The sequence below is a fragment of the Nannospalax galili genome, unplaced genomic scaffold (genome assembly GCF_000622305.1).
Source record: "Nannospalax galili isolate Female #2095 unplaced genomic scaffold, S.galili_v1.0 scaffold17, whole genome shotgun sequence".
NCBI lineage: Eukaryota > Metazoa > Chordata > Mammalia > Rodentia > Spalacidae > Nannospalax > Nannospalax galili.
In genome coordinates, this window is record NW_008342276.1 from 5759846 (window position 1) to 5775554 (window position 15709).

General features: G+C 41.5%; 1 protein-coding gene across 1 annotated transcript in view; it reads right to left on the minus strand.

Moving 5' to 3' along the window:
* Positions 1–866: 866 nt before the first annotated feature.
* Positions 867–15709, minus strand: part of Sntb1 (syntrophin beta 1) — a gene marked incomplete at its 3' end in the record, with an annotated part of 258074 nt that continues 243231 nt past the window's right edge. Inside the window, 2 exon segments of the mRNA XM_008837985.1 lie at positions 867–1057; positions 6116–6312. Coding sequence (XP_008836207.1) covers positions 867–1057; positions 6116–6312 — 388 coding nt within the window.

Below are 15709 nucleotides of genomic sequence, written 5' to 3' on the forward strand. Positions count from 1 at the left end.
TTACGTATATGAGTGTATTGCCTGCATGTATGTGAGTGCACCCGTGCCATGCAATGCTGTGGAGATCAGAAGAGGGCTTTGAATTCCCCTGGAACTGGGGTTAAGGGCGGCTAGTAGCCGCCATGTGGGTGTGAGTATGGAACTTGGGTCTTCTGCAAGAGCAGTCAGTGCTCTTAACCACTGAGCCATCTCTCCAGCCCCATGGAAATTATGAATTTAAACACAAGGTCTATTTGCATTGCTGTGAGATGTATATTACCGTGACCAGCACATTGGCTAACGTGATGGCTATTGTTTGACATTAGCTCCAAACTCCTGTGCTGTTATCTGTCCCTCTCTCCTCTGATAAAGGCTACCACTTTGTTGTTTTCTGGTGGCCATTTCTTCTCTGCCCCTTGCCTGATGCCTCCTAACACTTTGCTCTTGTCCTCTCTTCTCCTCTGAGACCTCCTTGGTGATAAGTGGTGCTTGTTTTAAGTTCCTGCCTTCATCCCTACCACCTGGTGCAATGCCAGTCTGGATACTTAGTACATCTTTAAAATGATGGTTCATATTTTAAGAAGCTGAGATCCTTTTTGATAAGAATTTAATTCAAACCTTATAAAGGATTCTTTCCCTAGATTCAAATATTTATGTAGTTTTCTAATGAAAAATGAAAGAAAAGGGAAAAGTTTTGAAACAATTGAATCCATTTGAAATAATTGAATCCAATTGCTGTTTTTCAAGGAACAAATAAAATATGAGCCCGAGGCTGGCTACTTTATTATCAGTCGAATGATAATAATAGTAAGACAACCTTATGCTTCCCAGTCATTATAGGTGTGCTGCACAGTGAAGTCACATTATCAAAAGAAAAGCGTACTTACAATCTCTCCTTCTTTGCCTCCAAAATCTAGATAGAGCATCCTAATTCCGTCATCTGAAGACATTTTGAGCTTCTCATAAGGGGACTGTATGATGGTCTTAGGAAAGGCACCCTCCTGTGGCTCAGTGGAAATAGAAAATCCATTGTCATAATGTATGGTCAAGCGACATTCCTGGTTTCTGTAGGTGCAAGCTGAGAGGGAGGGAGGAAAGAAGGGAGAGAGCGAGAGAGAGACAGACAGAGAGAGAATATCAATCCATCTGTTCATAATCCATTATGTAGGTACCTAATAGCTTCACTGTCTTCAATCTCAGTAACAAGCACACATTTCTTATTAAAGTAAGAAAAGCAACAACAAAAAACAAAGCTCTAGGGGGCTGGAGAGATGGCTCAGCAGTTAAGAACACTGGCTGTTCTTGCAGAAGACCCAGGTTCGAATCCCAGCATCCACATGGCTGCTAACAACTGTCCATAACTCCAGTGCCAGGGGACCCGACAGCCTCTTCTGTCCTCCACAGGCATTGCATGACATGGGTGCACTTACCTACATGCAGGCAATACATGCATACACATAAAATAAAAATAAATAAAATCAACAACAACAAAAAGCAAATTCTAATTGTTCACACAAATATTCTTTGGGGATTGATTTTGATGTTGTAATTTAACTCCCCTCCTCCATGTAATCAACTCCAACTGGGATCCACTGACTGCTTTCTGGGCTCCAGCTCTTAGCCAGCCTTCTGACAATATCTAGACAGGTACGTGTGCCCCTCTTCCAATCACTAGATGGGCCTTACTTTCAGTCAGAAACAACAGATATTTTAAAAAGTAAACCATCTCTGAATTATCATCATTATCACCATCACCATCATCATCTTCATGCACACACACACACACACACACACACACACACACACACACAAACTGTGGTGTAAGCTACAAGGCGAAAGGGGCAAGCACTCTCCTATTACGCTACCAAAGTTAACAAACACAACAGCCTTAAGAGGTTAGAAGTGAGTAGATTAGAAACAATCTAACATTTCTTCTACAAAAGGCCCATCAAAGCTCCTTTTAGGAATTGAAAAGCTGTTCTTTTAATTTCCAGGACGATCTTGGGCCCATGAAATGCTCCTGGATTTCTGGCATGGTACTTTTCATGAAGAATGTGGCTCTATCCTCTGACACAGGGAAATATCCAGGAGCTTTGGGGGTGGCATGCACAGAGCACTTCCAATCCAGAGGAGCAAATGAATAAACCTCTTAAGCATGTTGGGTGCCAGTGTTTATCTGGAAGCCTCACTGTGTTTAAGAAGGGTTCAGCTCCTTAAGCCTATTAGCTGGACAGGGAGGGGGGTGGTCACCAGCACTCTAACTCCCATTTAGGAAGAGCTATGAATGCATCCTTTCAAACATTTCATCAAAGACTGCTGGAAAGCTTATCAATTATCAGATTGGATTTATGTTGCCTCATAAAACAGTGTATTTCATAGAGACCTTGGCGGGTCATCGGCATGGGACTTGATCTACGCCTAATTAATGTCTTAAGGGAACCAGAACATTTTTTGACGGATGGAGCAGCAAGAGTGAAGGCATTACTGATTGAGAGATTTCCCTGTACCACCATTAGCTCTGTCCTGCTTTCCAAATACACCAAACAGAGCTTTACCACAGGCTGTATCAGAAGCAGGGTAGTTCACCAATAGTACAGGTTTTGAAAAAAAGCAAAGCTTGGAGAGGTGAGCATGTCACATCCCCAGCAACTTCAGCTCTGAAATTCACGTCCTTTCTCCTCTGTTTCATGTTACTTTCTCATGTTCTGGCCCTTGGATGTGGAGGGATTTGGAGCAGGACCTCGGCAAAGAGTTCCTCAGCTTTCCTCTCTCGCAAATAGCAGTTGGCTGGGGGAGACCTTCAGACTTTGGGGGAAGAAATGGGGTCTCTATTGGCCACAGAAGAGGTACCTTTTAAACTAGAGCTCTGATGAAAACATATGCCCCTTTCCTGACTTACTGTAAGCATCTTTCAACTTGTACTAAGGGTTGAACTTTTCCAAAGGTTTTCTTGGCTAGGTCTGGGTGCTTCTGAGCAGAACCCCTGGGCTCAGCCCTCTGCCACCCCTTCTGTCCAAGGACAATCAAGGACAGTGGTATAGAAGTAGTGATGGCTCCCCATTTTGAGTCCTTTTTGAGCATCTTCACTTCTACCACCTGCAGAATATGTGAATAAGCTCTGAGAGTGGTTTTTCATCCTTTTTCCACATCTGAACCATAAAGCTCTGCCATCAGTTTCTCTGACTAGCTGTGACCCCCCTTTAATTCTAGTAGACCTCAGATGGAATTTGTGGCCTTTATTGAGTAGAACCAGTTATTTAAAGATGTTTTCAGTCTACATGGGATAAATTGAACATGGGACCACATTAAATGAAGCTCTGTTGAAAACAGAAGTCCTTTTCCCGACTCTCTGTAGGCAGCTTTCAAATCGCAACTGGGTTGCACCTCTGGTACTTTGCATCATTCCTCCTGTTACCAACCTGCCAGCTCAGTTTACACACTTCTCTTTACTCTTTTTTGGCTAGGCTGTCAACAGCCTCATCACTTTCCTATTGAGGGAGATAGAGTTTACATACTTAGTAGAGTGTGAACTAAATCTAAGCCCTTTGGATACCTTCATTCTTTCCCAAAATTGTTACATGATGTTTGACTTTTACTGGCATTACACATATAACTCTATTAAACTTAGTATTGGGGTGGTTTGAACCTTTTTCTAACTCTCAGATTCACAACCCATTTTCCTTGCCAAATACCATCAGCATCAAAAGTCCAACCTTCAGGAACTCTCCCAGGAGGTTTTTCAGTAATGATGGGAAACATAAATTAGTTTTAAGATAATCATTAAAAGGCACTGATTAAGCTAGGCAGAGTGGTATGCCTCTAATTCCAGCACTCTAGAGAATCATGAGTTTGAGGCATACTATCTAAAAAGTAAAATAAAATAAAAATTAAGTGAAAGATACTGATTATCTTGTATATACTGCAGCAGAAATTCTACAACATATACAGAGAAAATTTGGAGAAATTTTACCACATCATATGCTACTATATGTTTCATCTTTTAGAGTACTCCTGGGTATCTGAAAAGTGGTACCCTACTATAGCATTCCTCACAGAGTGGCTTATGGATCAGTAGCATCATGCCCCACTCCCCAGCGCTGAATCTGAATCTCTGGAGGTAGGGAAAGATCAGCCATCTGAAGCTTCTGAGTATAAAATTATTGCTGTTATCAGTGCAGGGAAATCTCGGATGCATCATGTCTAGCTGCTTTGTGAGGCATCTTCATCTTCTAGAGCTGCACAGTAACATTTCCTATCACGATGTTCATATTATAGATTGACACTCTTCAAGAGAGTAGCTCTGCAGCACTGGTGCACTCAAACATGGCCAGCACAAATAAGGAAATGATTAAGCTTTAATTAATTTTAGTTAGCCTCACAGAAGCTATTATATTGAACATTGCGGGTCTGGAGATAATAATTACAAGAATAGCAGCAACTAATAATTCTTACTGCTAAGACCCCAGGAGGTGGGTCTCATTATTCCTGGTATACGTTTGAGGTGGGTATTATGTTTTCCCTGTTTTCTCAAGTGAAGAAACTAAGAGGTGAAGTAAATGATTAAGAAGCAACAGAGGGGCTGGAGAGATGGATCAGTGGTTAGGAACACTTGCTGCTGTTGCAGAGGATCTGTGTTCAGTTCCCAGCACCCACATCAGGCAGCTCACAGCCACCTAGAACTCCAATTCCAGGGGATCCAGTGCTGTCTTCTGGCCTCCTTTGGCCTTGCATGCATGTGATGCACACTCATATACTCAGACTCACACACATACACATAAATGAATAAATACACGCTTAAAAAGTAAAAGAAATAAATAGAGCCGGAATTTGAATCCAGGGCTATCTACACTCCAAACCACTTTTTGTGACTATAAGCTTCTACTGCTTCCTCAGGCCATGGAACAACATGTAAGAAAACGTGAAGAGGTTGAACAGAGAACATTACAAGATGCAAGTGTAAGAAACTCTGAGCTTCTGGGAGACTTGTTGAAAAAATGAATGATTGTCACAGGATGCCCTGAAATTGAGGGTCCACAGAAGACTGGCCAAGGTTGGCCAGAGATTTCAGAACTAGAAACTGTCTGCCTTAGGTCTCAGGATTGGAAACAATAGCATCACAGACACCATTGGGTGTATATAGTATATCGTGTACATTCTGTATAAGAAGAATATTGGGTTAAATATGGAGTCTATGTTAACTAATGCACAAGATTTTATGCTGTATATTATATACGCACATGCATTCACAAATGTGCACACATGTGCACATATATACATGCACACCACATGCATACATACACACAATGCATACACATGCACACACACACGAATCGAAAATTCTTCCAAATAAAACAATATTTACACTAATATCTCTATTCCACTTTCTTTCATTTTTTAAATGTTGACCTTATTTTAATTGATTGATTCAGGACACACAGAAGGCTATCTCTTACTGTATGAAAAAGACACTATGTAAAATACCTGGCATATAGTAAGTACTCAGTAAATGGGATAGAACAGAAGGGTCCCTCCCTCCACACACATCACTTTTTAGTCATTTTGGGGGTGCTCCTTGACAGGGGACTATACTCATTCCACGCTCCTTTCAACTTGTCTCACCCTCTCCACTCATGCCAGGATTAGGGCTCTGCTAGAGTTCTGGAACTTTCTTTTCACTCTGCTTCCCTCTATTCAGATGGCTGTTGTTCCAGGCCTCTAGTTTCTTTCAGTTCAGTGCTATGAGCTACCTAATAAACTGCCAATATTATTCTATGAGAAATTACTCAGATTCCGTTCCTATTGTTTATAACCAAGAACCCTAGTATTTTATGCTTCATAATTCCCTTCCTCCAGGAGGCCACCCAGCAGTTACAAGGAGAAGAATGGTGACTATTCAAATCACCAGCTTTTCTTAAATGAGGATGGAATGAGGTAATGCACAACAAGAACCTGTAGTTATGTTTTAGGAGGACAGCCAATGCTTAAGTTGAGAAGAATTTAAGCTTACCTCTACACTTCTAAGTACCTCGAAGGACCAGTACTAGAAACTGCTTTGAGGGGAGTAGAGCAGAGGGTCTGTCTTTCCTCTATTAGTGTATCAGTGTGACACTGATGACTCACGGGTAGCTGTACTCACCAGTGGTGATTTCAGTAATGAGCTCAGCCGAGTTGTGGCATCCCTGTACTATGCTCCTTGTCCAGTGGGAGAGGTCCCTGCTGATCTCCGCTCTGAAGAGATGTGTTTCAATTCCTTGCTTGGTACCAGTTCGTGTTGTAAAGGACAAATCCATAGCAGCCTGCGGTGATCCTTTCCCTGGACCAGAATGGACCAGCCTGGAAAGAGAAAGAAAGGAGAGGAAGGACAAGAGAAGAGACGGGAGGGGAGGGGAAGAGACAGCTATCAGCATCAAAATGGACTATTTTATCCACCTGCCACATCATCGAGTAAAAGCCTCAAGCTGGTGCTCTTTGCTTGTGTTCTCATATCAAAGATGCCTACTACTCTTCACCAGCAACAGTCCTCTACCATCTTCTCTCCAATGGCAATGTGAAGTTAAAAGAACTGTGTATTTGGTTAAATATGCAGAGGATTTGAACAGTATGACTATAACTTTTGCAAATTCAACTATGATCAACATGTCAAAAATAAAGAAAAAAATATTTTAATTCTGTCTAAACTTCTCTCCACTTCCATTCCACTCTATGCATGTCCCTGTTCCCACTTGAGCACACGATGGGAAAAAGAATCTCTTGTCTTGAATGAGTATGAGACCCAGTTCCCCATATCTCATAGCCGGGAGGTTCAGGCAGTACAGAATGAATGTACTTCTGGGTATTTGTGTTGTGATACAGATAGGCCCTAAAGACAAGCAAATAAAACTTGGGACTCCATTGAGGAAGCATCAATCTGTTTAGCTTCCAAAGTTGGAGAAAGAACTGGACATGTTAGACTTCCTATGCAATAGTAGAGGGTTGCCTGTTAGTGGGTCTTTATGGGATTTTCAAAACAGATATATATTTTTTCTTTGGTCTTTTTGAGACAGTGTCTCCCTGTAGCCCCAGCTGTCCTGGAACTCACTATGTAGACCAGGCTGGCCTTGAACTCACAGAGATCTGCCTGCTTCTGCCTCCCGAGTGCTGGGATTAAAGGTGTGTGCCACAAAGGCTCAGGCTCACAACCAAAAAGACAAAACAGATATTTTTTTTAACCACACAAGATTTTCAAACTCATTTTAGAAATTCCTGGGTATAAAATGAGACGTCTATGGTTAAAAAACAAAAAACAAAAACCTTCCTGGAAGGCCAGACTTAAAATGTGAAGAATCAAAGTCCTCTGTGTACCACCTTCTGGGCAGGCACTGGCTCCTACTTCTCCCCGTCCCCTTGACACACGCTCTTCCTGCTTGACATTTGAGCCTCCCCTTGAGAGTGACTCTCGTATCAATCATTTTCGCAGCAGCACTAGTGTAATTTTATCATTATTTCTCTCCAGGGTATTTGCATTTTCTTCCTTATCTTTTAATACAGAAAGCAGCACTTTATCGTTTGCTAAAGAAATGTCAGGTGCCTACCTACATGGTGGATGAGAGAATTATTGTTTCAGGCAAAGAGTTTGTTACCTATAGAATTAAAAATATGCTTAAGGAAATCTGAAAAGCTTATTTTTTTTCTCTTGGAAACTGAATTATTAGAGAACAAGCAGAAAACGTATGGTATCTGGTGGAACCTGTTAATAAACTTCTGTAACTTATTAAGAAAGTTGGAGTTTGGTGGGAGGGATGGTTTGCCAAGCCAACTTGGAGATTAGTTGAAAGCTTTTTGACTGTAAATGAGTTTTGTTAAAATTATGAGATGAATTTCATTGAAGATACAGTCTAGCACAGTATTAAAGGGGATGCAGCGAGTATCCACACTCAGGAGTTTAACATGGAGCAATTGAGCCCTGTTTGCGCTGGCTGGAGGAGGCCATTTTGCAATGAGAAGTGAGCCTAAGTGAATGTGAAGCTGATGAGAAGTCACACTCAAGGGACACTAAGGAAAAGAGAGCATTTCCCTAAAGCCTGATGAGGGACTTAAAGAGATTGAGGACTAGGTAAAAATTTATCAGGAAAAACACTTTGAGAACATGGATAGATATAACCATCTAAGAGAGGCAAGAAAGTACATTGTTTTTAGTTGCAGAAGGTGGTGGTGTGTATGTGTATGTATGAGTGCACATGTGTGTACTGGTTTGGGTACAGGCCACAGCATGGCCTCTGGGTGTTACTCAGATACTGTCAACTTTAAAATATTTTTACATTTATTTATTATTTATTTATTATTTTGTGTGTGTGTGTGATACACACAGTGGGGCACCTGTGTGGAAGTGTCAAAAGACAACTAGAGAGTCAGTTCTTGCCTTCCACCATGGGGGACTTGGGGATTGAACTCAGATCATGAGGCTTGGCAGCAAGCACCTTTACCCACTGAGCCATCTTACTGGCCCAACCTTTTTATTTTTGAGACAGGGAATCTCACTGGCCCTGAATTCACCAATTAGGTTAGAATGGCTGGCCTGTGGACCCCAGGGATCCTCTTTACCTCTATCTGACTCAAGCTTTGGGATTACAAACCAGTTGGTACCACACATAAATTTTCAAGGTGTTTTTATACCTAAAGTTGTTTTGATTTCAGTTGCTCTAAGACATGTATTTACGTCTTCCGTTTTAGAGTATGAAAATCTGTATGAACTGAGCACAAACGGCAGGGTCCATGTTGAACTGAACAGGGACAAAGGCCTGGGAGCATAGTATACTGCAGATGAGCCCCTCATTCTACATGCCATGTGTTAAAATTTTCAAGATTCATTACTTCAAAAGGTAGTGTTGTGAAGATTAACTGAAATTAAGTGAGACATGCTTGTACATGCCTTTAGTCCCCACACTCAGGAGGCAGAGGCAGTCAGAGCTCTGTGAAATCTAGGCCAGCCTGGTCTATGTGGTGAGTTCCAGGCCTGCTGGGGTTACAGGAACACCCCATTGCAAAAGAACCAAAAAAATGATTAACTAAAATCATTGATACACTATCACTAGCTCAGAAAACAGTATGTGGTCTATACAAAAGAAATAGTTTTGTTCCTTACACTTGCCCTCAATTTTTGTATTTTACGAATGTAATTCTTGCCTCATGGACTAGGATGATAAATAATAAAATAGAGCATTTAGTTCAGTATTTTCTATGTCATGGTCAGCACTTAATAAAATGTGGTTTCTTTATGCCTTACCTAGCCTAGGTTATTCTCACTTTCCACTCCCTAAATAACCTCAATCTTGTCACAATCGGGGGCTGGCATTACTGTATTGTAGGAGAGCAAAGTGGAAAAGCGATGTGCAGCTGTCATTGAGAAGGTACGTGCATGCATGCAGTGTGCCTGCGTGCCTGGTGTGTGTGTGTGTGTGTGTGTGTGTGTGTGTGTGTGTGTGTGTGGTGTACGTCTAACCAATATTCATTTTTTTTTAAAAGTGAGGCTATGAAATTGGAACCAATTATAATGGGAAGATGTAATTTGTTAGAAAATTCACACTCGCAGCTCTGGGGACTAAGAATGAAATTGCTAATAGCATGAAACAAAGTTGAGAAGGCCCTGAAGCAGGCTGGCCCACGCCATGCACAGGGGGGTCCAGCCCTGGTGGTGGTGGTGGTGTGTGTGAGTGTGGTGGGGTAATGCTGAAAGAAAGACTCTGAGGTGGGCTATTGGTGTTCTTTGTTGTCTGTGCCATCAGTCTATTCTCACTGAATGGAAAGAGGAAAAAAGGAAAACTAACCAGGTGTGAACTATTCAATATTTATATCAACGAACAAGTTGATTTGCTGTCTAAAAAGTAGCATGAATGTTGACTTACGTGTTCCTTTTTTAGTATGTGTCCTGGTAAGAAAAAGATACTTTTGCCAGTGCGGTGGGGCACGCCTTTAATCCCAGAACTCTGGAGGCAGAGGCAGGTGGATCTCTGTGAGTTCAAGGCCAGCCTGGTCTACATAGTGAGTTCCAGGTCAGCTGGGGCTACAAGGAGACCCTGTCTCAAAAAGAATCGCCCCCCTCAAGAAAAGATACTTTCTCCAAGTTGAATCTAGGTGAAATACATCAGATACTCAGATACATACTGCATGCATGCATGTTATACATGCACATCTTCCAAATGGAGTGTTGCATACATCCTTAAAATTATTTTTATCATTTTGAATCAATGAAAAATATTTATCATAAAGTCCCAAATACATAACTATATGAAAAGGAAGATTAGAAACACATTCATTACAATGTCAAGCAATTTTAGAGGTGATTTTATTTCTCTTTTAAAAGTAAAATTTCCTAAGAAATATACACTGCACAATTTAAAAGTCTATGAGACTGAAATAAAGTCAAATCTTTCCATTTTTAGAATAAGAACTTTGCAGTAAAAACAGACATTCTGATTCAGCATGTCCTGAGTATTTGGGTTGTTGTTATTTTAATGTTAGTGGCATAATTTAGTGATGGAATACGGAACTCCCGATCTCTGTCTTTTTGCATTGTTGGTGTCTGGGTTATTCTAAATTGTTCCTAAGTAGGGAAGTCACAGGACCCACAGGCTGTAGCTGTGGAACAGCTATCTGTCCACATGAGGTGAAACCTATACCTTATGTCCTCATCAGTACCTTATGCGAATCAACTGACCTCCAGCAAAGACACAGGAGAGAAAGTAACCTACAAGTTGAATCAATAGGAGCCTTTGAGGTTCAGGTATCTTCTGGGAGGTCAAAGAGCAACTTACTGCTGTGTTGAAGTTCATTCTCTCATCCTACCAACTGAACCCCAAACAAAAATAATTCATTCATAGCACTTGAGAGGCAGGTAGAGCTCTGTGAGCCAGCCTGGTTTACAGAACAAGCTCCAGGTCAGCTGGGGCTACAGGGTTCCAAAAAGAACAATTTCATTCATTCATTCATTCATTCATTCATTCATTCATTCCATCAATCAATAAAGATTTCACTATTCACCAACTAACATGGCCAATCAATAATTTATAGGCTAAAAAAGTTATAGATTGAAAAATTCTCCAATTCATGTATGGAAGCCCTAATTCCAAATATGACTGTATTTGGAAATAAGTCCTATAAGAAGGTAAAGGTTAACTGAGGTGGTAAGGGTGAAGCCTTCATTCAATAGCACTGTGTCTTGGATACCACTGTGTACACAGAGGAAAAGTCATGAGAGGGAACAGTATGGAGGCACCATCTGCAAGCTAGGAAAACAGCCCCCACAAGAACCAAACACTGATAGCACAGTGACCTTGAATAGCTTAGCTTCCAGAGCTGTAAGAATGAAATTCCTGTTTCTTAAGCCACACAGTCTATGGTATTGCACTATGATGGCCTTTTTTACACGTAGCCCACTCAAGTCTCAAAGCAAGTAGGATAGACATGGACTAAGCCTTGAAGAGCCACAGTTTAAGAGGAGAGATACTTTCTGTCATCCTGATTCCCCCAGGAATCAAACAGTCCCTTTACTTCAAGTTTAGTCTCAGATCTCAGGAACTTTATTCCTCTAACAGATGACTGGTAGAGGTTATGAGTCAGGGTGGGCTGGTGGAAGCCAGGAGTCAGGGTAGGCTAGTAGAGGCCAGGAGCCTGGGTGGGCTGGTGGAGGCCAGGAGTCAGGGTGGGCTGGTGAAGGCTAGGAGTCCAGGTGGGCTGAGTGGCATAAGAGGAACGATCAGTGGGTTTCCAGCATGAAGAAGCTGCACATTTATCAAAATATTTATTTCATGTCTAACAAAATATTGGAAATAAAAAAATTTCATTTTTTTCTGTTTTCAATGCAAAACCATAACTCTCACCTCAAAAAGGATAGGAAATAGTTTATTCTAGAGCCAAATACGAGTGACCATGCTCCAGGAACACAGATTCAGGTTACCCCAAATTCCATGCTCCAACATGGTAACAGTTTCATTAAGTTTTTATCATAACAGAATAAAGAAAAGTCATAAATCAAGACACTTTTCAAGAACATTGGTGAAAATATTAAGTCACTAGATAAAGCAAAAAAGAAATCTCAGCTGTAGGCCTCAGATGGTATCTGATGGCGCTCAGCCTTTTGGTTGGTGGAAGCTGGTGGTTTGCTAAGTTAATACATCCCAAAAGGTTTTTATCTCTTAGTCATAGAATGTTATAAATCAGAAACAAAAGAGGGCAAGGAGTGCTTATTTAGGGGGCTAAAGATGGCCCAAGATAAATGGTAATTAGGCTTTGGACATGCAACATTCCAAACTCTCCAAGATCACTGAAGCTCTAATCAGTCGATCAGCCTTTGTAGAATGTTCCATTTCCAGATGCAGTTTTTCTGGGAACTTTGTCCACACTATCTTCCCCAACAAATTGATTTTAGAACGGCAATAAGCGAGAATGATAAACAGAAATGTAATTTAGCACTGCCTCACCTTGAGACTGATTGAAGAGCAGGGCTGTTTTACAGATCATGGCATTTCAAAGAGGAACCAAGGCCATAGAAAGAGCTGAGCTCACAACTCCGCCTTACCTCTCTTGTTATGTGGGCCACCCTGGCAACAAGAGTGGCCCCTACTAGGAAGAGACAGAGGAAAAAAATGGAAAGATTCAGTTTACAACTGCCCTGGGAATTGTTTTTCTTGAGGTAAATTTGCACTGGCCTGATGCCAATGTCCAGCCAATAACGTCACACTGATGTTTAATAGTCTGCTCACTGAGCAGCTCTGTCCAAATGTTTCACAAGACACTTAAACACAACATACCCTAAAGCAGAACTTACAGAGAAAAGGGCCTTGGCTCTTAAGAGTATGATAGTTTCATTCTAAGTTAAGTAACTTCAGGTTCTCCAAGGGGGCCGTGTCCACCACAAAGAACAGGAAGTTTACACAGAATCTAAGCAGTATTCAAAAAAAATGTCTAAATGGGGAAAGGTCCCCTGGCAATGCCAAGGACAACATGGGTTGCTGATTTTAACTTGAGAAAGGCTGCAAAGCAATCCCAGAAGGAGGTGGCGTTTTCAAAAGAGCACCTGCTGCTTCAAAGGAATTCGAGTTCTTGCCTAGGAAGCTTACATGCTAAGCCCAAGGAAGGCCTTAGCACTGCATAGTGAAGCCTGGAGACAGGGCTCTCTGGGAGGACAGTTATGAAATTAGAAGGCTGGAAAAGTGGATATTAGATTCTGATTTTCAAAACATGGAATAAAGCAGCTCCCATGACTTTATTCCCAGTCAAAGTTCTGCAATGGATTTTTAAAATGTTCATTTTTTTTTCCCTTTGGAAAAGAGAAATAATAGTCCATGGCTGACTATGTGGCTTGCCTGTAGTCAACAGATTTAATCAGAGACAAGGTTACTGAACCAGAAATGAGAGGATGAGAGGGAAGGAAGGGGTCTTAAGAAAGGGGGTAAAAGAGAGGGTAATAGGATGCATGTGACATGAAAGAAGGGAGGATTCTCTGGGGGAAAAAAAGACATGGGGCTAGTGAGGGAGGGGGTCGAATGAGAACAAAGTATAATGGCACATGTCCATGACAAAGCCATGATGAAACCCATTAATTGTATGCTAACTTTAAAAATTAATAAAAAGAAACAAGAGTACTGGAAAATAGACTAAAGTAAAGATGAGAACAAACACTGACAAAACGCTCCTTCAGTGTTCATATTGGTTTTAAAAGGAAGAAGCGTTGATTCAAAGCTTACTTTGTGAAGTAAATGGTCATAGCCTTTGTGTTTCAATTTAATTAGGGATGGAGGCAGAGCAATGTTTTCTGACTGATCCTATTAAATATTGTTATCAATGACTTTTATGAGGTAGTAGAGGAATGGTCATTGAATCAGCAGATGATCCCAAACAGAAAACAGGATGAGGATGTGAGCTAAGGCAGCATTCTGGTCAACAAGCAGCAGTAAGCAGTAACAGGGAGATACAACGAAGCCCCACTGGAAATGTAGTTGATGGTTAACGCAATCAGAGCTGCAACAGCACTTGTGTGAACTCAAAGTGCATGACTGGAATTGAGCAGGTGACAGTCCCATGTTCTTTGCAGTGATCAGATCACACCTGAACTGCAGCCTTTGGCCCCAGCTACCTCAGTCGTTGATTTCATCAAAGCCCTCTCTGGATTTTGGTTCTTTGAAGGAGAGACAAATTGGGAATGAATGATTTCCCCTTGGGAGGTCAGTTGACATAGTAATGCTTCCAGTAAGGCTGAAATTGCTGGAAGGTACTTGGTAAACACTGTCGTGCACGCACCTAAGTTGACAGCTGCTGGGTAAACAGATGGGTGGACAAAGCTGCCCGGATTGCATGCAGAGGCCATAGGAGAGTACTGGGTATCCTGTTTTGTCACTCTTCACCTTATTCCCTTGAGATAGGGCCTCTCATTGAGCCCAGAGTTGGTAGTTTCAGTGAGACTGACTGGCCAGCGAGCCTAGGATCCTCCTGCCTCTGCCTCCCACAGTGCTGGAATTATATATGTATGTACAAATGGTTACATCTAGGTTTTTACAAGAGTGCTGAGGATCCAAACTCAGGTCCTCATTCTTACACAGCAAGTGCTCCTACCCACCGAGCCATTTCACCAGTCCTTGGAGTTGTTGTCCTGATAGCAAAGTATAGCTCGCAACCAAGCTTCTTACCATCTGATCTCTTGAGGCACCCACCCATTCTCTGGGTCCTCCCATACCATTACTACTGTCTTATAGGCACCACCTCTTAGACATCACTCTCCTTTGGGGAAGAGCCTGATGCTTCATTGATGCCATGGTTTTGAGAACTCTACCACAATGCAGTAGATGTTGGTTGAATAGCTGCATTAACACACGTTTCAAAATATTTTTAAAATTCAAGATCGTTTTTTGTAAAGGAAAACAGACACACATACACTCAGTTGATCTATTTTAAAACACTTTGAAATTTGGGCCCAGTGAAAGGCCTTCCCAGTGGGCGCCTTTGTAGACCATCATTGGGAATACATTCTCATAGCCAGATTCTGAGAGCTGAGTGCCAAGTAAATGTCAGTAGATGGTGAGTTATCATGTGGACGTTTGAAAAGGTGGGCTAACCTCTGTCTACCTAGGTTTTTCCCACTCTGCCAGAACAGTCTTTTTACATTCTTCCCAAGATTATTCCCAAAGATACATCCTGCCCTGCAGTCTCAGGGGGACTCAGAAATAGCTATTATTTATCTTTCAATTATTTTGCATTTTAAGTTATTTGTGTATCCTTAAAAATATGACCATCTGTCTCCTATCTGTGTCACGAACTAAACTACAGCAACCCAAAATTACTTACTCCCAAGAGAAGATAACTCCCTAACCAAGCAAGGAAAATACACTGGCATCTTGGGACAGGCTTTCAAGGTGCCATTCACACCTGATTCCCACGTTTTATTTGAAACTGCATGAGAAACCCAAGGACAATTTTGTTCCCTGGCTATAAAATGCAGATATGTATTCCCGTGTTTGGAAGCAAAGTCACAAACCTCAGAAGGATTGTACATTTCTTACTAGTTAGGAATAAAAACAATGAAAGGGTATAAATTAAACTAAACAACAAAACACAATAACCGAATAGAACTGTATGATAGCGAGTCGGGTGCGGGGTGCGGGCTGGTAAGAGACTGAGCCACAGGTAATAAGAGGTGGAACAGAGTTAGACTCCTGGGTTCAAAGTCCAGCTCTCATACTCACTAAATAATTGGTGACCC